The sequence below is a fragment of the Astatotilapia calliptera genome, chromosome 9 (genome assembly GCF_900246225.1).
Source record: "Astatotilapia calliptera chromosome 9, fAstCal1.2, whole genome shotgun sequence".
Taxonomy (NCBI): Eukaryota; Metazoa; Chordata; class Actinopteri; order Cichliformes; family Cichlidae; genus Astatotilapia; species Astatotilapia calliptera.
In genome coordinates, this window is record NC_039310.1 from 8,143,437 (window position 1) to 8,157,083 (window position 13,647).

Below are 13,647 nucleotides of genomic sequence, written 5' to 3' on the forward strand. Positions count from 1 at the left end.
CATATCATTTTAACCAATGCTTCATACACAAGTTCCTATTAAACTAATGACAATCCTATCAGCCTCATCTGCCCCTGCGTTGAGTTCTAATCTGCATCTTCCAGCATGCTAACAAGCTCAACTCGGACGACGAGCTTGGTAAAACTGCATCTGCATGATAGCATTAGCATGTAGCTCAGAGTACATCTGTGTCTATGTTTGACAAAGCAGTTTGCTGTTTAGCTATGGGCTCTTAATCCAATGGAGATATGCACTAAACTCATTAAATGTGAAAACTCATCAAATTCATCATTTTAACAACTTTCTTGGCACTTCTCTTCTCTCAGTTTATTTTTATTCTGCTTAGCAATACTTTTCACTGCTTCTTGACTGGCTTGACACACTGTTCTCTAACACTCTCACACAGTCATGCAAGAGAAATAAGAAGCCTGTTTCTTAGCATTTGTTTTCCACAAAGTAATTCACTCATGTGGCTGGGCAACACTTCCTACATTTATCATCAGGCCACTGCAGCTTTGACTTACTGCTGACCGCTTTTAAATGCTTGTAACATTGTATACACATGTCTCATCTTGGAGTAGACGCGTGTTTACAAGCCTTTTTTTAATTGATTTTCTTTCTGTAATCATGCAAATGAGAGCTGTTTTCTGGTGTGTTCTGGTGCAATTTTCCCAACTCTTCCTGCTTCATCTTCTTGTCCCTGTTGGCTTTTCTTTGATAAAAGCTCAGCTCTTTTTACTTTGATGAGTCTGCATCACTGCACAGAGGTTGGTAGCTGTCGGGGATCGATGATACAGGCTGAGGGGTGATTTAAGCTGTTAGAAAGAGCTGCGATGGCACTGCTGAGGGTTTGTGTGTGTGTGTGCGTGCGTGTGTGTGCGTGTGTGTGTGTGGTAAAATTAAAAATATGGGTTCATCATTAGTTATTCATTCACTTGGATTTTCAGCCATTTAGTCACCCTCATGACCTTTAACCTCAATTTTTTAATATTAGAGTTGGCCAATTTGATGCCCAGAAATGTAACTGCATATTAAACCAAACAATTTTCAGTGTGTGTCAAGTGTTTAAATAGTAAATTGTAGTTTGTTTGGAGGAATTCCTGATGGTAACCATGATAGACACTGAACTGTGTCAAGATGGGATAACACTAGTTAGATAGTTCCCTTAAAAAGAAAGGAAAAGAAAAAGAAAATAAAGCAGCTGTAACTCTGACCTGTTCAGCTTATCTCCTGTAGTGTAGAGCTAAAAGTACACAATTGCCGTATCATAGGCTGATAGGGTTCCAAATGTTACAAAACAGATAACATGCTTTCTCAAAGGTGCAGATTAAAACCACAACGGAGCTCATGACAACGTACAGTCCATGTCTTCTCTGCAGTCTGCAGTGTTTTCTTATCAAAATAGGAGTGTTGTTAAGATGTGCCGTCAAAGCCTTTATTCACTAACTGCGTCCAGTGAATGTGTGAGTAAGTCTGTCCTCCTCGTGGATTTCTCCATCTCTCTGTTATCAGGGCAAAGTCAGGCATGGTAGCTCGCGGATGCCTTTGCAAACATCGCTTAAAATTAAGGTTACGTAAATTGACGTAAATTAAGGTTAAACAGGAGTAAATGGACTGATTCTTATCTAGCGCTTTTCTACTCTCCCGGAGTACTCAAAGTGCTGTATACAACACGCCACATTCACCCAGTCACACCCATTCTCACAAGCACTACCTCTATACTGAGTGCTTTCTAGTAGGGCTGCTCGATTATGGCAAAAATGATAATCACAATTATTTTCACTGAAATTGAGATCTCGATTATTTGACTATATTTATTTAACAATAACAATGTATTGAATAATGACTTTAAAGATTGTCAAAAAATAATATAAAATAGTGTGCAAATACTGATAACAGTGCAAATGTTTGCAATATAAAAAATAAATGAAAAATGTAAACATCTATGTTTAGTGAACTTTGCAGTGTTGCTCTGTGGTGCAGCTACGACACCGTAGCAAAGTTTACACACTGTGTCTACTTGATCCACGTCTGACTCCGCGAACCCATAATGTTTCCACACCACTGAAGTTTTTTTTACCTCTCTTTTCAACCAACGGCAGTCACTCTCCTCTCCAAATAACTTCTGCTTAGCTTTCCGAACTTCCCTCGGGTCCTCTTAATCAGCGGTCCCCAACCCCCGGGCCTCGGACCGGTACTGGTCCGTGAGTCATTTGGTACCGGGCCGCGAGAGTTGAGGCTCTCGTGAAATGTATAGTTTTCAGGGTTTTTATCGGTTTTCAGCGTTATTTTGTTATCGTTTTTATCGTTTACTCGGTTTTCCTTGGTATTTTCAGGTGTGTTATGAATAAATTTTCTTTTTTTCGGTACCGGTACTAGTTTTATTTTGTTGTATTTATCCGCGACACCTTAAAGGCCGGTCCATGAAAATATTGTCGGGCATAAACCGGTCCGTGGCGCAAAAAAGGTTGGAGACCGCTGCTCTTAATTGTTGTGACACGTGTTCGAAATGCAGAGAGGTGCGCTCGATTTGCCACACGGAGCAGCACGAGAGTAAAGCACGAGGGAGGGGCTAATAATCGGCTCAGTCATTTTTAATGATCGTTGAAAGCCCAGATCGTAATCGTGATTAAAATTGGATTAATTGAGCAGCCCTACTTTCTAACTACACTCACACACATTCATACTCCGATGGATGCATTGGAGAGCAACTTGGGGTTAGTATCTTGCCCAAGGATACTTGGCATGCAGACTGGAGGAGCCTGGGGTCGAACCTCCAACCTTCCGATCAATGGCGTGTCCAGCGGGGTGGCCTGGGGGGGCACAGGCCACCCCCCCAACCAGACTGGCCACCCCAGGTGCCACCCCAAAGGCAAAACAATAAAATTCAATCAAATATCAAATGTACGATTATGTTTTCACGGTGAAGCTCAGATATCCGAGTGTAAGTGAATGCAGCATCGGCTTCTGCGCTATGTGCATCACGTTAGCAAAGGTAGGAGAGCCAAGCAGAAAGACGGCACTGCAGGAAACAATTTTTCGGTGAAAGAAAATGAGGACAGAATAAATGTCCCGGTAAGTAATATTAAGTTTGTTGAGTTTAGTAAACTTCGGTGAAATTAGAATCCCAAGGAAAAAATAACACTTAAAGAATTATTGCAGCCCTCGAATATTTCAGACAGTATGCTACTGAGGGCAGCTAACATAAGAGTTATGAGTTATAAGATATAATCTAAGTCGTAACATTGCTGTATGGAGCTGCAGATTTGGTTGCAGGTTAACATAGCTGGACTGGCCATCGGGCATACCGGGCATGTGCCCGGTGACTTATTTTTTTTTTTTTTTTTTTGTAATGGCATGAACAATGAGAGGTGGTGGATTGGCCAGATGCAGGTCGATGTGTAAAAATGACTCAGTTGTTTGGTGGTGGCTATGGCGGGGCTTCCACAGAGGCCAGCAGGTGGATGAGGGAAGGGGAGGCAGGAGGAGAGCCCCGAGGCAGCCGCCAGTCCGAGTGTCAGGTGAACTGAACTTCAGGTAAGAAGTTATGAGCTGCAGTCTATCTGGGTCAGATATGAACCAAGTTTAGGTGGAGTTTATTTTCGTTGTGCTGACTTTTTACCCTCAGTTGCAATAACTTGTACTGCGTTCTAGCCAGCTTGATGGAGTTTTTAGGTGGGTGGGTGCTATGATGTTACTGATAGTGAACTTTATTTTATTCATAAGGTTAGTTAGTAGAGTTGCCAACGGCTCCTTAAAAAAATGGAATGGTCCCTCAATCAGAGAAAATATTACCCGTTTCGTATTGAGCTGAGAAGAGACGCAGTTTGTCCCGAACTTTAGCTAGAATGGAAAAAGACACAAAGCTGGAGTTATTCTGTGTTTACGCTGCACAGCTGCCTCTTCTTCTCTCATTCTCCCCCCTCCCTCTCCTGTTGCTACTTCAATCATGAAACTGATCAATGATCAGCTGATCGTCTCTCTTGTTTATTTATCGCCCACTTTGTGCCAGAAAGAGGAAACCAGCGGATGTTGCGCTAAACAACAGCAGCACGTTTAAGCTTGATCAGCTGTTGTTAGAATTTATTTAATATTAATTTCTAGTATCAGCTGATGTTTGCTGGAGCCACAGCTGTAAAGCTGCTGGTCATGATGTCGGTTTGGATATCTGGTGAGAGGGAAACGTGAAGATGAAACCAGGAGATGTCCTTACTGAATCATCAGAGCTGTGATGGAGAAACAGGTTTACCTTTTAGGTGACATGAATGAGTTGAAGGGAAGTTATGAACTGTTTCTGAGAGACAAATAACACCAGCATCCTTTTCTAAGCAGCTGACAGCTGGTAACTGTGCAGGGGCAGGTCTAGCAAAGTGTTGCCAGGGGGCCAGGTAGGGCATTAACAGGGAAAGGTGGGGCACAAAGAAATACTTTTCTTTCTTATTCTCAATTTAAATATCTAGCTTTTATTAAATAATTATCTAAATCTTACAACCAAAGTTTTTATCTGACGTAAAATGTATAGAAATCATACATATACCAACAAGATTGTACATCACTGTCACAACAGCATTTGTTTTCAGTCAAAGGCTTTATGGCTTTAATACCTGGGGGGCCGGTCTGTAGTCAAAATGCCCGATTTTCTGTCCCAGTCCAGCCCTGCAGGTTAATACTGGCAGTGTCACCATGCCAGCTGACTGGATTTCATCATCAGCCAGTGTTGTTCTTTATCAATATTACCAAAGTTTACCATAAGGCAGCATAGAAAGTATTTACTTGCCTTTAGGTTTTATTCAAATGTTAGTCTTTTCAGTTGTTTCCCCACTTTTTTCCTGTTTCACAATCAAACACCAGTTTGTGAGAAGATTATCTTCTTTTTTTAACAGGCAGATAAAGTTTTGCATTGGCTAATTTGTCAATTGTTTGTTACAAATGTTCATATTTTAATATTAAAAAATGTTTTTGCCCAAAACATATGTGTACTATATGTCAGTAAAAATACTATGCAAATATTGCTGTCCTTGAATGCTGAGTAAACACTGACAAAACACTGATTGTATCTCTTGTCCTTTAGCAACGCAGTATCTAAAAACTTTGCACCGTAGTGGTTAAAATCTCATTCTAATAAGAGTTAAAAGCGCATTCGGTTATTAGGTTTACAGGGTTATTGAATTATGGTTAATAGAATTGTTTTTAACATTATCTGCCAATTACATCTGCCACCCTTCTCCAAATCTGTGCCCCTACCTGGCCCCCCCAACAAAAATTTTCTAGACACGCCACTGCTTCCGATCAGTGGGTGACCTGCTCTACCTCCTGAGCTACAGCCACCCCACAAAGTAGGAGTCAAGTGGTTTCCTTCAATTCACAAACTGTTATTTATGCTGCAGTCATCATCATTCAGTTCATCATTTGGATTCTTTTTGACACTGTGTCTTCTCTGGTCTGTACCACGCTGCACCATCTGGAGCTGGGCAACCAAAAACCAGCAAAGGGGATGGAGCCTTCCTCGTGACCACTCTGGGGAGCATGTAGTGAGAATAGTGTACTAGTGCACAGTATATACAGATCATCTTGCTCACGGCATAAAAACATTCTGAATATCCTGCTAAACAATAAATTTGGTTCCGAATTAAGAGGAAGATAAGATAAGGTAAGATAGAACTTTATTAATCCCTCGGGTGGGTTCCTCTGGGAAATTCGACTTCCAAAAAGCACAGCAACGACCGAAGTTACAGTTACAGAATTGTTATATATATATATATATATATATATATATATATATATATATATATACATACACACACACACACACACACACACACACACACACACACATATATATATAAATACAGAGACAAATATAAATAAAATATACAAAGGGGATAAATAGAATAAATAGGAATAAAAAATAAAAATACAAGTGAATTGCACATTTCAAGTATTGAGTCTATTGCACTGTTGACTATTTACAAAAAGTATTGTACAGTGAGGTGAAGAGGCACTACAGCTTAGTTGTTCCCCCCTCCTTTGTCCTCCTGTTTCCCCTCCCTCTCCCCTCCAGAGAGGAGTTAAACAGTTTGATGGCGTGTGGGACAAAGGAGTTTTTAAGTCTGTTAGTTCTTGTCTTGGGGAGAAGCAATCTGTCACTGAACAGACTCTTCTGGTTGTTTATGGCCGTGTGCAGAGGATGCCCAGCATTGTTCATAATGTCCAGCAGTTTCTTTAATGTCCTTTTCTCTGCCACTGTCACCAGAGTGTCCAGCTTCATGCCGACCACAGAGCTAGCCTTCCTGATCAGTTTATTAGCACAGCCTTGAATTAGTGAGTATTTATTTTATTATTAAAAGAAAGCGCATGTGTTATGGTCTTTAAATTAACCCCCTCCCAAGTAAACAAAATATAACATTTACGTTTGGTAGTTTGTTTAAGCTGGACTGGTAACACTTACTTTTGCTTTAACAATGAACAATTTCTTGTTCTTCACCTCCCACAGCAGCGTTATTTACGCATCAAGATTAAATGATGATTAAAGTAGTCTTTGCTCAAGACAGGGAGGAAAACCAAGCAAACAAAAAAATCCCTCTTTTTCCTGAAGTACTAAAGACTCTCCACTACTAGCCGCTTTGACAGACTAGTAGTTTTGCTGAGTGGCAGTGAATGGTCACACGATTGAAAACTATGAATACCAATTAGACAGCATAAGTCAACTGTAATCACAAAAGTAGCCTATGCAGTGTTTTCCCTAAGTAATAACTAAAGTAACTTATCTTGGAACTCTGCTCTTTCTTGGGTCAGGCTTCTGATTTTCCACCATGTAACCAAATCAGTAATTCCAAATTATCCATCATTTGTTCTTCCTGTCATGTCGAGTACAACTAGCGAGTCCTCCAGTGATGCTTGGTTGAGTCATTTGTTTCTCCACCATCCATCTCCACCTCACGTATGGTAATACCTTGGTTATACTCAAAGCTGGGTTTTTTGCCTCAAGTGAACAAGTTTGTTGTTTCTGACTTTAGCAGAACAGTTTTCTTGTATATTTTGCAAAGATTTGTGCTTTTATAGAAGTTATTGAAATAGCTCTCTTGTTAAATTGTCTTTGGTGGCCGACATGTGGCTCTCACTGTCAGCATGTTTAGACAGTTTTGATTGTTGTGCATGATATCATTGATATCATTATATGATGCTTTTATAAAAATTCATACAGGTATTAATATATGATAGACAATATAATAAGACAGCTTTAATTTACTATACGTGCTAGACTATGGAAACTTTATTTCTCAGAGTCAATACTATATCCAGTAGGTATGTAGCATAAAATCAGCCAGTCATATACTAATATGACCACACTTTAACTTGTAGAAGTGTATTCAGTTATCAAATGGGAAATGGGAGGGGCAGTAGGCGCGACTTTGTTGGTGCCCTTTTTCTTCTTGTGTTCATCTTTCCATGTTAGTTGTGTTCCATCAGTATTCTGTACAATGTAAGGGTATAGCTTCATACATGCATGGCTTAAATCCACACGCTGACCTTCTCACCATTCTTTGTTCAGCTGCATTGCTAACAATGAGTAACCGCCACCCCCTTGCTTCATTTCCTCTCAACTTCCTGAAACGCAGGAAGCCGGGTTGCTTTTGTCTCCCCCAGGTTGGAGAAATGGGGGGAGAGAACTTAAATAGGGTGGACTCACGCCAGGGGTCAATGACCACACATTGAGGGGGACACACCCTGGCTCTGATTTTTTTTTTCCTTCTTTTTTTAAAAAACAAAAACAACACCTCTTACTGCAGCACGCATAACTTCAGTAACTGAGGTGTTTTAGATGATCAAAGTGTGTGATGTTATATTGCTTCCACTGTGATCCATCCTTAAAAAAATGGTGCCAAATGTTCATACACTAACTGGACCTATGAGATTTCCTCCTTCGTGACTCCTGGTAATGAGGCTTAGCAAGTGAATGAGGGCAAAGGAAACAGCTGCAAAATACAAACAAAAACAGAAACAACAGAAAATGTCATATACCCTGAATCACAACAGCTAATTAGAGAGGAAAGGCTTGAACTGACACATTATTAAAACAGAGACAACTTAAATAAGTGCTGGCAACACAAAGTGGGTGGATTCCAACTAAACTTTTTTTTAAATTTGAGGCCATAATTTATTTATATAGCACTTATTAAACAACACATGCCTGACCAAAGTTCTATACAGCAGAAATATAAAAAGTGCAAGTACAAAGTACAAGTAATTGTTGCATGCCTAGCAGGTATGCAATTATCAATGAGTACAAATGATGCATCACAGGTTAATAAATCTGCGATCTACATAGGCACCTGCAGAATAGCAAACAACTGTCGGCTGCACAGGCCTAAAGACAGGTTCGTGACCCCCTATCATCTGTCGTTCACCAAAGGAAATAATAGTGATGGGTTTCATTGGGTAAACCTTGTGCCTTACATCTAAAACCAACACCATGTAATAGTCACACCTTTTGTTTTAAAGGTGAATGGTCTCTGTTTCCAGTTTGTGTTGCACTCTTAGTTTGAATGTTCAACCACTGCTGACCAGCAAGCTCTATGCCTTCCTGTATGTTTTCCCTTCCAGGGCATGCTCACTGGAGTACTTGATAGTGCTGCTTTGAGTTTATCTGCAGTATGAGGCAGCTGAATATATTGCATGGCTATCCATCACAAAGTAGATGGCAAATAAAATGTTTCCAGGGGAGATATTTATAAATTGCATTATGTAATAATTTATAAAAGAAATGGTGTATGACCCTCGCCACAAATTAAATCTAAATCTACAGAGATTTAGAGCATTTGGGCATTTTGTCACGATCATGCTGTGTCATTAAGCTGTGATTTCCATGCTTACTTTCTCCATCACTAACGTTCAGACACTGTGCATCATCATTAACCTACCTTAAGTTCTCCTCCAGTGCTGCTTCTTCCCACACACCCATCTTTTATTCAGCATCGCTTGTCACTACCTCCTACATCATGGTGGTGTGTGTGTGTGTGTGTATATACACATATATGTATGAATGTGTGTATATATAAGTGTGTGTGTGTGTGTGTGTGTGTCCTTTGAGGCTCTTTAAGTGGCTCTCCAACACAAAGTTCAAAAGAGTTTGTAGACAATAGCAGCGGCTTGCATGTGTAAGCTGCTGTGCAGAGAGCCTCTGTGATCTCAGCTGTACTTATCACTGCATGGTGTTTTTAATGGCACACTAAACCAAAGCTTTACACCAACAAGACTCAGCGAGATCTGGGGTCCGTTCTTCGTACCTGGCTAAGTAGGTTAGCTGGATTTGATTGTTGACGATTTCGCGTGATCTTGGATCGTTCGGTTCTCCGAAGCTCATCCGGGACTTGCTGTCATAGCAACAGATCCGTAAGCGTAAACCTGCTCGGGAGCAGGATTACTTTATGTAAACAGGATTAGATCGCGGCCACCCAGGTATGTCCGCTTCATTTATACAAAAGCAACAGCGATATTTTACCACTGTTTGTCCATAAATAAATATTATCAATGTAACTAAAGATAATGCAGTACTTGATTCTTTTATTGATTTCATACAGATACATACAGGTCATTTCCCAAAAAAAAGGGAAATGTACTATTAATCATTCTATTTCATGTATTTGATTATTTCAGATGTAATTCATATTTTAGAGTAGTAATAGTAAATTACTTCGTGTAATCAAGATGAGAGACCACGGCTATAAAAGCGAAGGTGGATTTGGGAAGTCTGTCGCAGCCGTGTCCTGTCCGTATACGCGAGCCACCCATTGCGGAAGGTGCAAGATTGATAAGGAGAGTCCTCAGAATCCAGCGTATATTGCGGGATAGACAGGATCCTTTAGCTCAGCGTGACAGTGTGCTCATAGAGAGATATCGATTTTCCCGTGAGGATATTATTTACTTAACCAACTTGTTGACGAGGCGGTGCAGTACCACCACCTGTCTTTTTTTGCTCTGCCCTTTTCTTGGTTGCTGTTATAAACAAACAGATTATTTCAGGGTCTCTTTTCAAGAGACTAAAAGCAATATAAGTGATAAATATTACCATTCTGTAGAATATTCTTATATTCCACTTTTACTTGTTCCCATGTTCTAGTGGGTCCTGTTGTGGCTCTAATGTGAAAGAGGATATAATATAATATAATATAATATAATATAATATAATATAATATAATATAGTGTAATATAATAAATTTACCCTACCGCCTACTGGTGTTAGCCAGAGGGGCCGATGGTGCGATATGGCAGCCTGGCTTCTGTCAGTCTGCCCCAGGGCAGCTGTGGCTACAACTGTAGCTGCCTCCACCAGTGTGTGAATGTGAGAGTGAATGAATAGTGGCATTGTAAAGCGCTTTGGGTACCTTGAAAAGCGCTATATAAATCCAATCCATTATAAATTAAGTAATTATTAAATTACTTACGAGTTTGATTTGTCAGCAACTTTCTGCCAGCCCTCTCTCCTTGCTTTTGCAGCCTTTGCAGTGTTCCCTTGCGTTTTAATTAAACTCTGAAACTCCTGAAATCCTCAATCAAGAGTTCTTGCTCTGCTGCCGAAAAATACTGAGCGCGCTCCTTCGACATTTTCGCCGACCAATCAAAGGGTTGCCGATCAGTGTTTCTACTGTTATGCCACCCAGTGATCTCACATTACTTCATCCAGCTATACTAATCGTCAACAACAGGTGTGTTCGGAGAACCGGAATAGCGAGCTCAAAGGTGGCGCGATGATTTGATCTTGGATGTAGTAAGCGAGGTACGAAGAACAGACCCCTGGTTGCAAGCAAAACTCTTCTCCCTCACCTTTCACTTTCTTTCCACTAATGCTTCCCCTGTCATCACCTTCACTCGTTATATTTTCTCTACTACTGTTTCTCTCTCTCTCTGTCAATCATGTTTCAAATCTGTCATCTTCATCCCTTCATTTTTCTGCTCTCTTGCCCTCGTTGCCCTTTCCTCTCTCATTATCAGCTTCTCACTCTTTGCCTGTCTCTTGACATCAGTTTCTCTTTCTCTGCGTTTGTCTGTCTGGGTGTTGGTTCTTTGTGACCCTTCCTGTTGCACTGACATCATCCAGGAGGCCAGGAAGCCGCTCGTTGGCTAACCACCCCACGCTGCTAGTTTGCATTGAATTTTAGTTTTGTTTCTTTTCTGGTTCAGAGTTTAATGCGTGGCAGTGTCGATGTAATGTTAGTGTGACATTATCATTAATTTTTCCTCAGGCTATTGTAACATTTGAGAGTAAATGTTTAACCTAGACCAGAGCACAATAAAGATTCTGAAGTCATGTCAACAAATGGTTTCATCTAAGCTAGTGCCGGATATTACAGGTCACCAGAAAATTCCACCATTAAATCAACCTTAGATCAAATAAAAGTCTGCTGTTCAAACAACAGTGGCTCTCTGTTGCACTAACCACAGAAACTATTATGTCTGCAGGCTCCGAATTCTACATTTCCTGTTTATAATTCAGCAGTAAAATGTCACGTTTCAGCATGTCTGGGACTATGGGATGTAATTGGGACAAGGAACTAGGACACTAAATTGATACTGATATATTCATTCAGTAGCTGTGCATAACAGCCATATGCTAGGCTCTGTAGCTGCTACTGGATTTAAACAGACACATCTGGCAAGGGAAGGCAGTATATTTACAGCAACACATAAAAGCAAATCAAGTACAAATACATAAAAAATTAGAAATGAAATCAGGTTGTATTCTAAATGCCAACTTTACTCATCTGTTTATCGGTGTCTTTTGGGTTTTGTTTCGTTTTTTTTTTACATTTCCCAGTAGCCTGAGATTATTTTCCATCATGTCCTCTATTAAAACACATTATTTGTAATGGGTTGCCAGAAATAAATACCTGGGCTACTTTCCATTAAAACAAATGTAACAAGTAAGCATATTTCAGAGTTAGGACTGTTTCTTTTGATCCTTGTATAAAAAAGCCTCATTGAAACATTCAGACACCCTCTGATGGATAAGTGTACAAAGCACTTAGTGTCATACCCAAAGGATGAATGTTGTACAAAGCAGGTTTCAGCAGCTGATTTTTATCAGCTGTACAGTGCTGAATGATATTGTGCTCGTCATTTATTGCAGTTTTTCTTGCCAGCTCCTCTCAGATCTTTGGGTTCTAGGTGGTGTGTGTGTGTGTGTGTGTGTGTGTGTGTGTGTGTGTGTGTGTGTGTGTGTGTGTGTGTGTGTGTGTGTGTGTGTGTGTGTGTGTGTGTGTGTGTGTGTGTGTGTGTGCGCGCACGCGCGCACAGAAGATGATTCAGTACAAATCTATAGCCTTCTGCTGTGTTTGCTTAGTGCATTGATTTACAAACCACCGTTTACACAGCGCTGGTGCAGCAAACTGTCAGCTGACAGATATGTTTTTCATTTAGCTCAGACCATTAGACGAGAGGTGGTTAACTCGTGAAGCCAGTCCCACATTTATAACCTCAAAATTAAAGGTTGTATCCGGCAGCGTGTTTAAGTTGTACCCGTCATCCTGATGATTATATGATATTGAATATAGTTTTATCAAAAGAACATCACAAGTTCTCTAACAGCTTAAACAATTTGTTTTTCCTGACAGCATTTATTTTTCAGCTGCATTTGGGATTAAATCATTTGAATCAGTTTAAATGCTGCTTTTCTTTGAGGCTTATGTTTTCCTTCCTCTGTATTTAGATCTTCCCATGGAGTACAATCCCTCAGATCATCCCCGCGCCAGCACCATTTTCCTCAGCAAGTCACAAACTGATGGTGAGTTGTGCTCTCTTCTTTTGTCACATTTTAATAATCTCAGATCTCTCTGAAATTTCTTCACTGACTTTTAAATGAGGGAAAAGAGTATTTGGAGTGTCATGATTGTTATTAATCTACAATGAAGAAGAGCTAAATTTAATAAATGTGTTTTCGTAATCAGTGACGCACCATTAGGTGTACACCTGATCTACTTGGATGAAGCCAGGATAGCATAATGCAGGGTTACATTTGTGGGTAAAGGATAATGTCTTCCGGTTTGTTTGAAAATGAGGAAGCAGCTTGTGGACATGCTTGGAGTTTCTGTGCAAAGTCAGTGAGCTGTGCAGTGGTAGGTGCAAAGCCACTGCAGGTGGATCATGGACAACCAAGCAAAGAGGTGACTGTAGCATATGCCCACTTTTTGAGATAGCAAGCTGTTTTTATTGAAGGTGGAACTTCAGATATCAGCACAAGTACCACTGACCAGCAAGCTTTTATCCAACATAAAAGCTCTAGATGGAGCCCTGTCCCGTCTGCTTTCATGTCAGATTTTTGAAGACGCACTGGGGTGTTTTGATCTTCCTTAGCAGGCACAAAGATTGATCTTGTAGCAGTCGGGTGCCTCTAGAATGACAGGAATGTCTTATTATCAACTGAAATGTGAAGCTTTTTAGATTATTTCCCAGTTTAGACATAATCTCTTTGCTTTGATGATAAGCTTTTGATTCAGCTGAGCAGTCTGTCGCCTGAAGGCTGTTATATAGATCCGGTGTTAGGTGCTGATAGTGTTGTATTAGCATCGTCAGGCTCTTATGTGAAAGTCTGCTGGCCTTTGTTCTCATACTGTTATTAAATATCAATACACAGCATTGTGGTCCTAACAT

At 40.3% G+C, this 13,647-nt stretch overlaps 1 protein-coding gene across 4 annotated transcripts in view; it reads left to right on the top strand.

Moving 5' to 3' along the window:
* Nucleotides 1-13,647, top strand: part of ccny (cyclin Y) — a 43,781-nt gene that overhangs the window by 17,080 nt on the left and 13,054 nt on the right. For all 4 annotated transcript variants that reach the window (XM_026179373.1, XM_026179375.1, XM_026179374.1 and 1 more), the window contains exon 2: nucleotides 12,707-12,781. In XM_026179373.1, coding sequence (XP_026035158.1) covers nucleotides 12,707-12,781 — 75 coding nt within the window. The remainder of the gene's footprint in view (nucleotides 1-12,706; nucleotides 12,782-13,647) is intronic.